Source organism: Trichosurus vulpecula, chromosome 7 (genome assembly GCF_011100635.1).
Source record: "Trichosurus vulpecula isolate mTriVul1 chromosome 7, mTriVul1.pri, whole genome shotgun sequence".
Classification (NCBI taxonomy): Eukaryota; Metazoa; Chordata; class Mammalia; order Diprotodontia; family Phalangeridae; genus Trichosurus; species Trichosurus vulpecula.
This window is the reverse complement of record NC_050579.1, coordinates 49,008,892-49,024,565: the sequence shown is the minus strand read 5'-3', so window position 1 is coordinate 49,024,565 and position 15,674 is coordinate 49,008,892. Positions and strand designations below refer to the sequence as shown.

Below are 15,674 nucleotides of genomic sequence, written 5' to 3'. Positions count from 1 at the left end.
CTGATGGCTCAATCTTACTACTATTGTTTTTTCTTCTTAGCTAGCTCTCATCATATTTTTTATCTACTGGGTTCACTTTTCCAGAAATTCATAAGAGGACAATGGATACAAAAGTAATCCTGGGTATAGCTGGAAATGTATTTTCTCCCTAACTTTTAATTCCTTGGACAGGATTTTGAGGAACATTAGGTAAGCAGATCTTGCCTTCCAGTCCCAAGGACCATCCTCAATAGTACTGTGACCCTGTGGCACCTGACCCCAAAGCTGGAGGGGTTTGCCAAAGCAGGGTGCCATGGCCAGGGAGGCACTCAACTCGGAGTATGCCAAAACTCAGAGAATGCCAAAAAAACAAAACCAAATAACTCTTAATCATAGCAGAAACAGAACAAACACTAAACCCACAAAACGTGCTCAGCCCTTATTTTAATGACCAAAGGATAATCAATGATCATCAGTGTGCTAAGTGCAAAGATAGTTACTAGAGATAAGGGGGAAGGTCCACCCCCTCTCAATTCCTATGTAGAAAAACACATGAGAGAGAAGAGGAATGAAAGGGTGTGACAGAAGAAGGAGGGGGGAAAAATGTACTGAAGGCTACCCAATCAATCCAACTGTCAACTCTCAAGAGACAGCCAATAGATTTAAAAACAGCCCAACGTTTTGTGATGACTTGTGCTGCTTTATTAAAATACACTCCTACACATAAAACCACCCTTACCCAGTTCTCTCTCCAGCTGGCCCCGACCCAATAATATTGGGAGTTGATGATTTGATAATTTTCGTTAGTGTTCTATTGTGTTCTTATGATAAACCTTCATTGGCTGGGTGCCACTCCTCAGTACACACACATACAGGCTTCTGCTAAGGAGTTTATATAATGTTAACTCATGAAAGGTCTGAAATGTTCACAGCTGCTGATCATGAGAAAAGAGGAGCCTTTACCTGCTGGAGCAGATTCTACTTTTCTGCCCCTTAAAGATCTTTCTATTCTCCCTCTTCTTGGAGTCTTCAAAGGCTACATTTTATGCTAAAGAAACTCTGAATTTTTACAAACATGCTTGATGTCTCTCTCCTCCCACCCCAGGAAATATTTCTCTAATGAAGTCAGCACGGTATAGGTGAATGGATTCTGGATCCTGAGTCAGAGGACCCAGATTTAAATTCCACAGCTGATACTTATTGCCTGTGTGACCCTGACCTAAAGTCAAGTCAATGAACCCCTGTGGGTCTTAGTTTCCTTATCTGCAAAACAAAGGGACTGGACAAGAAGAGCTCCAAGGTCTCTTCCAGTTCTAAGATCTACAAGCTAAGTGACCGTGGAGGACTTTATTCTTTGCCAGAAAAGTTGCAAGAGGAAAGCATCATCAAATGAGTTATAATTAGTTTGTGTAATCATGTCATTAGACCAGAAGATCATAGACCGATGCTAGAAAAGACCTTCAAATCAGTCAATGAGCATGTATTAAATGTATTAAATTAGTACATGCTAGGCACTGTGCTAAGAAGTCACTTCATCAAAAACCCTCAATTCACAGGTAAGGAGATCCAGAAAGGGAAAGTGAAGCTGCTGGAGGTCAGGGGGATGGTCCATGGCAGAGCCAGGACTCCAACTCAGGTCCAGGGTCTTTCCATTTCACATGGTTTCTTCCCCAAGACTGTACATGGACTAGGTGGACAATCCAGACAAGTCTGTGGAGTGAGTCACTAACCAAGTAGCCCTCAGTTTCATGCTCACTAGTTGAACAAGGCATTTCACCTTCTGATGACTCAGTTTCCCCATCTTTAAATGTGATAATTAGCACATAAAGAAGGGTTCTTATAGATGCTTAACATGTTTCTTTTAAAAAGCCAACTCAAGTCTAGTTTTTTAGGAGAGGAAATGGTGCTGAATAATAGGGGCCTTCTCAAAGTATTCCACCATCAGGAAGCCTTCCCTGACTAAGAGTTATTTTCCAACCCCACCCATACATTCCTAGACATGTGAACTGCAAGCCCCAAAGTTTTAAATTGTGCAAAAATATAATTATTCCCAGGTTTCCTGCATCATCTTTTGGTTTGCAGCAGAGTGGGGCGTCCTGGTTTAAGTCACAGGCTCCTACAAGATGGGGACCAGGTGGATTTAACTTTTTTCCCCTGTTTTTTTTTAACTGCAGCGCCCAGCTAATGCCATAGGGCAGTAGGCACTCTATATGTACTAAATCATGGTTTCTCTGATAATGGCCAACTAGGTGGTGCAGTGGATAGAGCACCAGGCCTGGAGTCAGGAAGATCTGAGTTCAAATCCGGACCTCAGACACTTACTAGCTGTATGACCTCGGACAAATCGCTTAACCCTGTTTGACTCAGTTTCCTCATCTGTAAAATGAGTTAGAGAAGGAAATAACAAACCACTCCAGTATCTCTGCCAAGAAAACCCCAAATGTGGTCACAAAGGGTTGGATATGACTGAAACAACAACAAACTTTCTTTTTCCCCCAACAGTTCAAAAAGACTTGACATTTTACTGAAGCTCAAAACACCCAGGAGAGGTAGGTCAGATCTGTTATTTCTTCTCTAATTCCCTACCCTTTCTTACTTCACCAATGAGGATAAACAACTTGCTTGAAATGGTATGAAGAGCATCAGGAAGAAAATTTTTGTCTCCTTATTCCTTGACCTAGTGTGATACAGTGAAATCTTGGAATCAGATGACCTGGGTTTGAGGCTTATTAATATTAATAATGATAATAATAGCAGCTAGCCTTTATATAGCACCTACTATATGCCGCTATGCAAAGCGCTTTACAAATAATATCTCATTTGATCCATAGGTTTTACAGTTTGTAGTTGAAGAACTGAGGCAAACAGAGGTTAAGTGTCTTGTTCAAGGTCATACAGCTAGTAAGTGTCTGAAGCAGGATTTGAACTCAGGGTCTTCCTGACTCCAGAGCCCTATCCAATGCTCCACCTACTTCTACCATATACCTACATGCATAAGTCAACATCTAAAAGCCTCCGATTCGCTATATGTAAAACAAGACTGAAAATACTCGAATTACCAACCTTGCAGGGTGGTGATGAGGAGCGATTGAGATACGGTAATTAAAACAAAGCACTATATACATGAGTTGTTGTTATTATGAATAGGCCAGGCATCTTTTCTCTCAAAGAACGCCGAGTGATTTCCTTTTTTTCTGGAGAATATATTATTCTGGTTTGATAGATCCCTTCCTGTACACACTCTCAGAATTCCCTAAGGTCCTTATCCTCACTGATGGATAACAATGCAGAGAATTTCAGTGAATAATCACTCTCTCCTAGCTAAAAAAACTTCCTTTATTGACTTCTCTGACTTCCTGTCATTGTCTCACTGCCAAGTCAACCTCCTGGTTCTAGGCAACTGTTAAAAGGCATTTTTAACAAAGTGAAAGAGCTTTTCTCCCCCCTTATGAAGGTTTATACAACGTCATACCAAACTCAATCATTAGGTCCTTTGGACTTCTGATATAGCCAAATGCCAGAACATATGGAAAAGCGAAATGTTCACATTCAGATGATTTCCTTAACCCTTAAAATACTAACAAAAGAAAGGCCTGAAGACTAATGATTTCCTTTAAATGATCCTTTCTGCAAGCACAATGCTCACTGAAAAGACTGTGTGGGATTGTGGAAAGAGGCCTGGACCCAGGAAACTGGGGTTCGAATAAAGCCTCAGGTACCGACTGGCTGGCACATGTAGGTGCTTAATAAATCCTTATGACTACTATCTATTCAGTGCCATACCAATCGAACTACCAAAAAATTATTTTACTGAGCTGGACAACATAATAACAAAATTCATTTGGAAAAACAAGAGGTCTAGAGTATCTAGGGTATTAATGAAAAGACATGCTAGAGAAGGTGGCTTAGCCACACCAGATATTAAACTGTACTACACAGCAGCAGTCATCAAAACTGCCTGGTACTGGTTAAGAAACAGGGGTGTGGATCAGTGGAATAGGATAGGTACACAAGTAGGAGAAATCAACAAGTTTAGCAATCTACTCTTTGATAAACCCAAAGAGGCCAGCTTCTGGGCTAATAATTCACTATTTCACAAAAACTGTTGGGAAAATTGGAAAATGGTAGGGCAAAAACTGGGTATAGACCAATATCTTACACCATATACCAAAATAAAGTCAAAATGGGTTCATGATCTAGGAGTAAAAGCTGATACTATAAGTAATTTGGGAAAGCAAGGAATAGTTTACTTATCAGATTTATGGAAAAGTAAAGAATTCATGACCCAACAAGAGATAGAGAGCATTACAAAATGCAAAATGGATAATTTTGATTATGTCAAATTGAAATGTTTTTGTACAAAAAAAGCCAATGCAACAAGAATTAGGAGGGAAGCAGAAAACTGGGAGAAAATCTTTGCAACTAGTATCTCTGATAAAGGCCTCATTTCTAAAATATACAGGGAACTGGGCCAAATATATAGGAATACAAGCCATTCCCCAATTGAGAAATGGTCAAAGGATATGAACAGGCAGTTTTCAGAGGAAGAAATTAAAGCTATCTGTAGGCATATGAAAAAATGCTCTGGATCACTACTGATTAGAGAAATGCAAATCAAAACAACTCTTAGATACCACATCTCTCCTGTCAGATTGGCTAAAATAACAAAACAGGAAAATGATAAATGCTGGAAAGGATGTGGGGAAATTGGAACATTGTTGCATTGCTGGTGGAGTTGTGAGCTGATCCAGCCATTTTGGAGAGCAGTTTGGAACTATGCCCAAAGGGCTATAGATATGTTCATACTCTTTGACCCAGCAATACCACTTCTAGGGTTGTATCCCAAAGAAATCACACAAGAGGGAAAGGGACCCATATGTACAAAAATATTTATAGCAGCTCTTTTTGTGGTAGCCAAGAATTGGAAATCAAAGGGATGCCCATCAATTGGGGAATGGCTGAACAAGCTGTGGTATATGAAGGTGATGGAATACTATTGTGCCATAAGAAATGGGGATGATGCAGACTTCGTAACAACCTGGAAAAACCTACACAACATAATGCTGAGTGAGCGGAGCAGAGCCAGGAGAACGTTGTGCACAGCCACAGATATATGGATCCCGTGAGGACCAACCCTGACATACTGCGCTCTTCTCAGCAATCTAAGGGGCAAGGACAACTCCAGGGGACTCAAGATGGAGAATGCTGTCTTCATCCAGAGAAAGAACTGTGAAGTTTGAATACGGATCGAGGCGCACTACATGCTCGCCTTTTTTTGCTTCTCTCTTGTTTTTGTTTTTGGGTTGGTTTTTTTTTTTTTGGTTCTGTTTCTTCTTTCTCATGATTCATTCCATTGGTCAAAATTCTTCTCCACAACTTGACTAGTGCATAAATTAATTCAATGCAAAGTTATACATGACAGTTATATGAGATTCCATGCCGTCTTGGGGAGGGAGGGGAGAAAATCTGGAACTCAAAACTATGTAGAACCGTGTGTGGTAAACTAAAAATAAATAAAGAAATTTTAAAAAAAATCCTTATGACTAATAAGTCATAAGATCGTGCAACCGTGGAGTCAAGTCACTCAATCTTCTAAAGCCTCCGTGTTGTTATCTGTAGAACACGACAGCCCATCTGGAAGGCTTATTGTGAGAAAATAACTTTGCATACCTTAAGGTAATGTATTATTGTGAGTTCATAGGACCACATATTTAGAGTTAGAGAGGACCTCAAGTCCCAACTCTCATTTTACAGAAAGAGAAGCAGATGCAGGGAGGTTGAGTGACTTACCCACCAGGGGCACAAAGCTAATAAGAGTCCGAGTCAGGATTTGAACCCTGATCTTCTTGACTCCAAGTCCAATGACAATCTATGCTGCCACATTTGTCTGCTTTTATGATTTACAATAATGTATTGATAATGCTTAAACAATTAATTGATAATTAATAATGATTAATAGTGTGTTGTTGTTCAATTGCCTTTCAGTTTCCACTGTCTGACTCTTTGTGACCCCATATGGGATCTTTTAGGAACAGATGCAGGAGCGGTTTGTCATTTCCTTCTCCAGCTTATTTTACGGATGAGGAAACTGAGGCAATAGGGTTAAGTGACTTGCCCAGGGTCGCACAACTAGGAAAAGTTATCTGAGGCCATATTTGAACTCAGGAAGATGAGTCTTCTTGACTTTAGGCCTGGCACTCTGTCCACTATGCCACCCGGCTGTCCCTATTAATGGTGTACTAGCATACATTAATGAGTAACATTTATTCAGAGCTCAGAGTGAATACATTCCCTGCCTTTTGAATGTAGGAAAATTGAGAACAAAAAGAGATTAAGTTCTAAAATAGCATATAATTATTAGGAAGGTTTTTAGATGAGTATAAATCCATAATCATTCAGCCCAAATTGAAACGTGTTTTCAAAACCTGTGGCTTTCAAATGGAAAAAAAAACCCTTCTCCCTCCCCATTCACTTCTGAGGGTAAAATGTATTCATAGAATCTAAATGTTTCCAACTCCCTCTGGAAAGCAGGGGAGAGAACTTTTTTTTTTTGAGGCAATTCTGCTTACTTCACAGATTTTCCTCCCCTGCAGTTTTCTTTCTTTTGTTTTTTTTTTTGGTATTACTAAGACACTAGTATAAAAACAGGATTGTTGTTGCTTAGCAATTCATCTGTTCCAGCTGCTTATTCTCCAGCCCCAGTTAAAATCCTCAGTTTCTGACATTCTAATTATTCAAACAAGATTCTTCAAAGCTTATTTCTTCCTCCTTTCCAACTGGACATCAAGACCCCTGACTCCCTTACATACCTAACTGTATACCCTATATACCTAAATGCAACTTCTTAAGTCTTAGGAGTGAGTAGGGGGTGTATGTTGCCTATGTATATAAATGTACAGTGGGAAGATCCACAGGCTCTATCAATAAACACATGTGTCTAATTCTCAATGCTGTCTTCAGATGTATCCTTAACTCTTTTCCCATGCCTGCCCCTTTCCCAGAGCTCTATTCCGCAACTTTCCCTTTAAAAGATGCAATAAAAAATTTCCTAGTCACCCATCACCATAAATAGTGACATGGTAAATTATCCTATGTTGATTTATCTACCATAAAGTGTCCATAAAAGTACTTTCCTCCTCCCTCCCCTCCCCACTGTAACATCATCAATCGTAATTTTTATACTTCCCCTTTTCCATGACAGAAAGCCTCCTTCCCTGATATGGGCTGAGCCCCACCCGATCCCGCCCTCAGTTGATATCTCCCCAGACCCAGGGGGCTCTCACAGCTGCTTACCTGGCAGGCAGTTGCATTCAAAGGTAAAGTCACCCGTCTGCCGGCAAGTCCCTCCATTCACACATGGTGAGGGTGCACATGGCACATAGGGACTGTCGCAGTGCTGCCCAGTGAAACCCTGTGGGCATTGGCACTGGTAAGAGCCTGGCAGGTTGAGGCATGTGCCGCCATGTTGGCAGCGCCCAGGCATGTCACACTCATTCAGGTCAGTGTCACATCTCTGTCCTGTGTAGCCCGCTAGGCAGCTACAAGAGAACTGGTTGGCTATCGTGGTACACGTGCTCCCGTTTGCACACGGCTGAGACAAGCAGGCATCTATCCACTGGCAATGCTTTCCTGTGGGAAGGATGGTCACACTTAACAACTTGACAAAAATGGGGTTCTTCCAGGCTACCATTCCCCAGCTCCATTCTCAATACCAAACACACTTTGTTAGTTCACAAAGGGATGCACCAAATTCCTAAACCAGCAGGTATCAAAAGGCCCTTTGGAAACCTGGTCTAATTAACAGGGAGCTAACTGAGCAGATTTTCTGATAGCATCCCCCAAAGCCTCCTAGAACACAAGAGTTCCAAAGTACCCAGGCCATCTCGGCAGACTAATCACAATACACAACCAAGGAACATGGAGCATCTCTCTGAAGCAAGGGGGTAGTTACCATTGTAGGTTAATTTAGCAGGAACCCCAGTAGTTACAGCATCAGGGGAGGGTATGGACTAATTAAATAATACAGCCTTAGATTTGAGTTCTTCAAACTTCAAAGATCTAGGATTCCACCAAGGCTGGCATTGTTCTCCACTGATGAAGCCCACAAACCTACTAGGCCTCAATAGACAGTCTTCATGAGCTGCAAAAAAAAAATCACTCCCTAGTGGCCATGATGGAGTCCTTCAACCTTCTCATGATGGAGTTGTTTGCTCTTGCCACCAGGTATAAATTCAGAGCCTCTTCCATCATGGTGGGACCTTGGCCTCTGTTATATCTAGCAGCTTTATACCTCCCCATGTATTCTGCAGTTCAGAGACACTGGCCTCCCTGCTACTCTTCCCACAATACATGCCCCCCATCCCCTCTCTCTCTCCCTCTCTCTCACTCTCTTTCTCTCTCTCTTCTTCGCTCCACTTTAATTCTCCATGGTAACCCTTTAAGATCAGCAGGGTAGGCACTACTCTTATTTTATACACAGGGAAATGGGGACTCAGAGAGATTACAAGGCCTATAGAAGGTCACATGGCTAATCAGTGACCGAAATCCAATTCCCCTGTTTTTTTTAAGTCCAATGCTCTTTGCACAGCACTATACTGCTCTCAGGACGATGACACGGTGGCTGAGGTGTGTGGCAATATGTATACTCTTTAGATACTTCCTTTTATTAGGAAGGAAAGAAGAAGTACTGAGCTCTTCTTAAAAACAAACACCCCCTGAGAAACAGCTTTATCTAGAAAGGTTTGCCCAAACCCTGATCATGGCTTCATCTACAAGTTTGGCTGAGGGGCACGGATAATTTTGGCTTACTTGCCCAAGGTGAAAAGGAAAAGGAAAACCCAGAGCTGTGCCAGAAGAAAGGTCATGATCCAAGCTCCAATACTCCCATCCTGCCTTCCTTATTACACACACCTCTTCTTTTTCTCTTGGTAAGAAAAATGAATTGTTCTTTAGTACCTGAGGTAGGATAGAGAGGCGGATGAGGGACAGTTGTGTTCCTGGTCTTCAGATGACGAATTCTCTGAATTCTAATTTCTGAAGGGCAAACCACTCAGATACTTCTCATCCCTGCTAGGCCTCTCTACTATTCCTTCATCATTTCTCCCTCTTAAAAGGCCAGAGGGGAAAGAGGTATGTGTCTTTGGCACAGGTGGAAGAAAATATCCCATAGTCCATCTAGTCTAGGGGAGGTCTTTAAGAATAGACACCAAGAACCATCAAAGACAAGGGAGCCTCCCGCCAAGAGTGGAGGAGGCACTGACCTGAGTCCCAATTCCTACCTGTACGGCCCGGTGGGCAGATGCATTCATAGGTGTCTCGGCTACGCATTTGACAAGTGCCTCCATGCTGGCAAGGGCGGGAGACAAAGCACAGGTGGGAGGTGGAGTACTGGCAGTCCTCACCCGTGAAGCCCGGCGCACAGCGGCACGTGGCTTTCCCCTGCATGGCCAGTGCCACACAGGTCCCTCCATTCTGGCATCTGGTCCTGTCACAGGGATCCAGCTGCTGGCAGTACTCGCCCAGGAAGCCCGCTGGACACCTGTGCAAAGGAAAGAGTTGTCCATAAAAACAATGAACTACAAGAAACCATTTTATTTGACGATCCTTGGCTCATGCAACTTCGTACATCAATTTCCCTTAACTCTCATTCCTGTAATAAAGACCGCAGTCCAGGCTTTAGCAAAGAGCACAGAGAGGTTTAAATAAAACATATGAAAAAATCAATGTGGGGACATTTCAGCATTCCATCCACTCTGCTGCCTGCTCCCAGGGGCTCACACAGATCAGAGAACTGTGAGGGACCAGTTCAGGACTGAAGAATGTCCTCATAAGTCTCATTTTACAGATGAGAAAACTGAGGCCTAAAGGATGTAAGTAATTTGCCCAATATCACCGAGGTAAGAAGTAGTTAATCTGGGATTCTAATCCAATTTCTCTGACTTACAAATCCAACATTCTTTCCACTAAGTCACAACGCTTCAGGTGTTTAAGCATTAAGGTATTAATGTCTTCTGTTTCATGTCTCAGGGAAGAGAGGAAGAGCAAGCCCTAGGATTAGAATGGGCTTGAGGCCTGGCTGTCGCCTAAACTTCAGCGGATCTAAAATCAGACTGATCCTCTTCTACCCTCAAAAAGACCCACCTCCTGACTCCTTCCCATTGGACTAATCACCCAGGCTCCAAACTTTGAAGCCATCTTTGACTTTCTTCTCCTACCCCTACCAACACCCTCCATACAATACCATCCACTGAGTCCTATCAAGCGTTCCCTTTCTGGGCCTCCCTCATCCCCTTCAGCTGCAACTAGGACTCTTGGCTGTGCTGGGAAGGTGAGCCGGGGCTCTTCAAAGGTTTACCAGCAGAGCACAAGAACCGGCAAGCCCTACCAAGCTGGAAGATAAGCTCCATGAGGGCAGGAACTGTTTCATTTCTGTCTTGGTATGCCCAGGAACTAGCCAAGTGCCTGACATACAGTAGGTGTTTAATAAATGTTTTTTGATTAATAGTATGGACCCAATGAAAGCCAAGAACCTAAATTCTGCCTTCATTTGATGATCAGCCTACTTAAGCTTCAGATCATCCCCAGAAGGCTGGTGACCAGGTAATGGCATTCCTTAGTCTCTACAACTCATGAAATCGTCTACTAAGGTATGGAAAAGTGTGCCCAGGAAACTGTTCTCACATTATCAGAAGCTGATGTGCCTGCACACAAACAACACACATTTTTTATCTTTCGTAAAAGGACCAACAACACAGAAAAACATTTCAAACACCAGATGTCCACTTGTCAGGGATGTGGTTGAGGGGAATTCTTGTTTGTCTGTGGGCTGGATGGCCAGAGGTCTCTTCCAGCTCTGATTAAATCAGGGATCATCTGAAGGACTGTAATAACGTATCTCACCTCCTTTCCTTTCTTTTCATCCCCACGGCTGCAACCCTCATCCAGTCCCTTCCCACCTCTAGCCAAGACTACTGTAATAGCCTCATAGGATTTTCCCTTGCTTCCAGATTCTCATTCTAATCCATCCTGTAATCTTACTAAAAACCACTTTCATCATGGCCTTTCCCAGATTAAAAACCTCCACCAGTTCTCCACGGTCTACAGGACCTCAAGGGTTCAAGGTGTTCCACGATCTCTCTTCCAGACAAGTTGGTCCTTTTACTCTCTCTAAATAGAACTCACTCACTTCTACCTCTGTGACTTTACTTCCGAGCCTTTGTTTCTCCACTATAAAAAAGAAGGCTAGACTGCATGATCTCTAAGTTCTTAATATTTTAGGTGCTTATCATTCTCACCTGAAAGGCCCCTCCTTCTCTTTGGTTGCATAAATTTATTTTTTGGAGACAACAGGGGTTAAGTGACTTGCCCAGGTTCACACAGCTAGTAAGAGTCTGAAGACAGATTTAAACTTGAGTCTTCCTGATTTCAAGGTCAGTGCTCTATCTACTGTGTCACCTAGGTTCCCCTGGTTATATTAATTCTGTCCCTCTTCAAGGCCAAGTTCAATTCCTATCTCTTCTTTTAACAGCTTTTTCTGAGACTCTAGCCCTCACTTGCCTCCCCCTTCTGAACTTCTACCTATATGTACCAAGGAGCTCTAATAAGAAAGATACATTAAGAATCTCCCTATGTCTGGGATAGTTTGCATTCGACTATCTATGTAAAATATAAGTAAATGGATGCTATATGGTATGTTCCTCTATGCACATGCACACCCAGTATAATCTGCAAGGACTACAATTTTTTTCTTGGGGAGGAGGGAGCAGATATGTCAGTTAAAGAAAAGATATTTCCCAAGAGGCCATGACAAGAAAAAGCCTCAGGGAAAGAGTTGACACAGACAAGAGAGACACAGACTTCTGGGAGGAAGGACAACCACAAGGGGCAAGGAATCTATGATGGCAGCATCCAAGAGCCAGGAATGGTTTTAGATTCCTAGCCAACCATGGACAGATTCTCAGGTGAGCAGAAAACAGAGGAGACATCCGCGTGAAGGCACCAGAAACTGACAGGACACAATCGAATACAGATGTTTTTACTTTCCTTACTCTTTACCCCAATAACTACGTGGCTCAGTGGATAGAGCACTGGGCCTGGAATCAGGAAGACTTGAGTTCAAATCTGGCCTCAGACACTCACTAGCTATGTGACCCTGGGGGAGTCGCTTAACCCCATCTGCCATTTTTTTTGCCAGTGGCAAACCATTCCAGCATCTTTGCCAAGACACCCCTATGGACAGTACTGGTGTCCTATGATCCACAGGGTAGAGTCAAACGTGACTGAACAACATCCCTTATCCCCATTCCAGCTGCTGAGACTGTCCAAGCCTTACCCATTAAGGATACAAATGCTTGGAGGAGTTCATAGCCCAAATTATTCTAAGAATAAAGGGGGACAAGTATGTGGTCTCCAGAAATGTGGCTCATGTCCTCTTGATTTACTATTCATTTCAAGGTCTGGATGAATATGCTATGTTTTGAAAACTATTTATAGGTTTGCATCTGCTAGCAGACCTCAAAATAAATGACCATGCTACCCTCCCTAAATAAGACCTAATCTCTACCCTCAAATAATTTACAATATAGAAAGGAAGGAGACAAGAATGTAGGAAAAGCACACCATATTAAGAGAGCCCCAAGAAAGGAGAAATTACTTCTAATTGGAGGGTATTAGAGACTTGATGGAGGAAGTAGCACATGAGTTCCTGGAAGATCAGGAAGCAGGGAGAGCTGGAGGAAAAAAAAATTCATTATACATTAAATTATGAGAACAAAGATACAGAGGTGAAAAAGAACAGGCCATGCTTTAGATACAGTGAATAGCCCAGTATGCTGAGCAGAGAGAACATCAAGGGTGAATATTGTGAAATAATACTGATAACGTAGGGTGGTGTCACTTTATTCAGGGCTTCACAGGTAACAGAGTTTACATTTAATTTAGTAGGCAACAAGCCACTGAAGGTTTCTGGGCAAGAGTGACTTCATCAGATACACACATACGTGTGTGTGTGTGTGTGTGTGTGTGTGTGTGTGTGTGTGTAGAAAATCTCCCTGACAGTGATGTGTAGAGCTAGGAGACTCTGCAAGTTGGGAGATCAGTTAGAAAGCTACTGTAATAGGTTTATCCAAGCAAGAAGAAGTGAAGACTAGTATAGGGTGGTAGTCATCAAGAATTTATTCATTCATTCAATAAACATTTATTAAGCACCTACTGAGTGCTTAATAAATAAAAACATTGTGCTCAGACCCAAAAGGAGGCACCACATAGGAAGGAAAAGAAAGGAAAAGACAAATGGTAGAGATATTGTAAGGACAGACAACAGGACTGACAAATGACTGAATGAGGGAGGGATAAGGAAGAGATAGGACTCAAAGATGACTCAGGTTTCATGACTGGGAAAATGGTGATACCATAAAAAGAACTAGAGAAATTAGGAGTAAGGGCAAATCTTGGGAAAAGATAATGCATTCAATTTTGCTATATTCAGTTTAAGGTGCCAATAAGTCATGGTGATTTACAGAGAGGAATCTAGGTCTGGAATCCAGGAGAAATGTGAAGACAGTTGATACAGATCTGGGAACCAATCATCCATCTCAAGATGATACAGTGGGAATAGGAGAGATCAACAAAGCATAGAATGTGAAAAAAGAATGCCAAGAATAGACACTAGGAGCAAACCTATGTTTTTGAGGAAAAGAAGCCAACAAAACATGTGGAAAAGCTATAGTCAGAGAGGTAGGAAGAGAAGCATGAGAATACTGTATCACACAGAGAGATAAGCACGTCACAATTTTGTCTTATTCATTTGTGTCCAACTCTTCAGGACCCCATGGACCACAGCACACTAGGCCCTTCTATCCTTCACTATCTTCTGAAGTTTGTCCAAGCTCAGGATCATTGCTTCTGTGACACTATCAATCCACTGCATTCTCTGCCATCCCCTTTTCCTTTTGCCTTCACAATCTTTCCCAACATCAGAATCTTTTTCCAATGAGTCCTGTCTTCTCATACGGCCAAAGTATTTAAGCTTCAAGCTTCAGTATCTGACCTTCCAGTGAACAGCCTGAATTAATTTAAGTATCAACTAATTTGATCTCCTTGCCGTCCAGAGGGCCTCTCAAAAATCTTCTCCAGCACCGCAATACAAAAGCACGATTCTGCGGCACTCAGCTTTCCTTATAGTCCACCTCTCGCAGTCGTATGTTGCTATTAGAAAAACCATTTTGACTATATGGACTTTTGTTGGCAAGATAATGTCTCTACTTTTCAGTGTGCTGTCCAGATTCTCCAGAGCTTTCCTTCCAAGGCTCATATTTGATCCTTAATATTTATAGGTTGCTTTTGTGTTTGTTGTTGTTGTTGTGAATGTGGCTATTTAGGGGGAGGTCTAGGACTTGTGGGGGTTGAAGCTTTTGTTGCTCAGTGGTTTCAGTCATGCCTACTCTTTATGAGTCCATTTGGGATTTTTTGGCAAAGACAATGGAATGGTTTGCCATTTCCTTCTCTGATTCATTTATCTTGCCTAAGTTCTCCACTATGTGATACCAATCATCCCACCTTCCATCTAGACGTTCTTTCTACTCTTGACTTCCATGTCGTTTCTGTCTTTTTCATTGCCCTCTTTTGATGATTCAGCCCAATTCTGAGCATTTTCACTGGCTGCCTCCCATGCCTGGAATACTCTTCCTCCTCATCCCTGTCTCCTAGCTTCCTTCAAGTTTCAGCTCATGCCCCATCTTCTGTAAGAAGCCTTTTGCAGTCCTCCTTAATCTGAGTGTCTTCCTCCTGAGATCACCTCCAATTTATCCTGCACATATCTTATTTGTATGTAGTTTTTTGCATGTTGTCTGAGCTACTCGAGGGTAGGGCCTGTCTTCTGTCTTTCTCTGCAGCCTCAGTGCTTAGTCTAGTGCCTGGTACAGAGTAGGTGCATGATAAATGCTACCTGACCGACTGAATTCCATCTCAATTTTTAAGGAAAATTCATAATGAAAGGAAATGCTGAATTTCTGCTAAATGCTGGTGAAAATAAAGAAGTAGTTTCTTTTCCATTCAAGTCACCAGCCCCCTGAAATCTATCCATGAAACGCTTGCGGGTGTCTATGAACCCCAGGTTAAGAACCCCTGATTTAGAAATTATCTATACTTATCTCTCGAACCTTGTATAAAAATCCCTTCTGTAGCAATGAAATTCAACGTGCATTTAGAAAGCACCTAACACGTACAGATTTTTAGCAAAATATTTGATAAATTCTCTCATACCATTCTTTGGGGAAAGGTGGAAAGATATGGACTATCCGATTACAAATTTTGATGAATTAGCAAATGATTGAATGTACAGACTCAGAGTATTTATTAATGGTTTAATGTCAACTTGGCGGTAGGTCTCCAGCGGAGTCCAAAGAGATTTGCACTTGGGTCTATGCTTTTTTAACATTTTTTATTAGTGACATGGATAAAGACATAGATAAGCTTGCTAATCAGACTTGTAGATGACACCACACTGGGTGGGAACACTCACCAGGATCTAAAATGAAACAAAACAAAACAAAACTGCCTGGGTCTGAGCCCTAGGCTGAATCTAATAAAATTAAATGCTATGAAGATAAACATAAACCTTTCACTTGGGATTTTCTTTTTAAAAAATCAACTCTACAAGGGGAGGATGTGGGAGGCATGGTGAGTCAGCAATCTGT

At 42.0% G+C, this 15,674-nt stretch overlaps 1 protein-coding gene across 2 annotated transcripts in view; it reads right to left on the bottom strand.

Annotated features, from left to right (window-relative positions):
* Positions 1-15,674, bottom strand: part of NOTCH2 (notch receptor 2) — a 176,166-nt gene that overhangs the window by 78,816 nt on the left and 81,676 nt on the right. Inside the window, exons 3-4 of one of the 2 annotated variants that reach the window (XM_036769157.1) lie at positions 9,258-9,517; positions 7,273-7,608 (exon numbers count right to left, since the gene is read on the bottom strand). In XM_036769157.1, coding sequence (XP_036625052.1) covers positions 7,273-7,608; positions 9,258-9,517 — 596 coding nt within the window. The remainder of the gene's footprint in view (positions 1-7,272; positions 7,609-9,257; positions 9,518-15,674) is intronic. The other variant, XM_036769158.1, reaches the window with a different exon arrangement.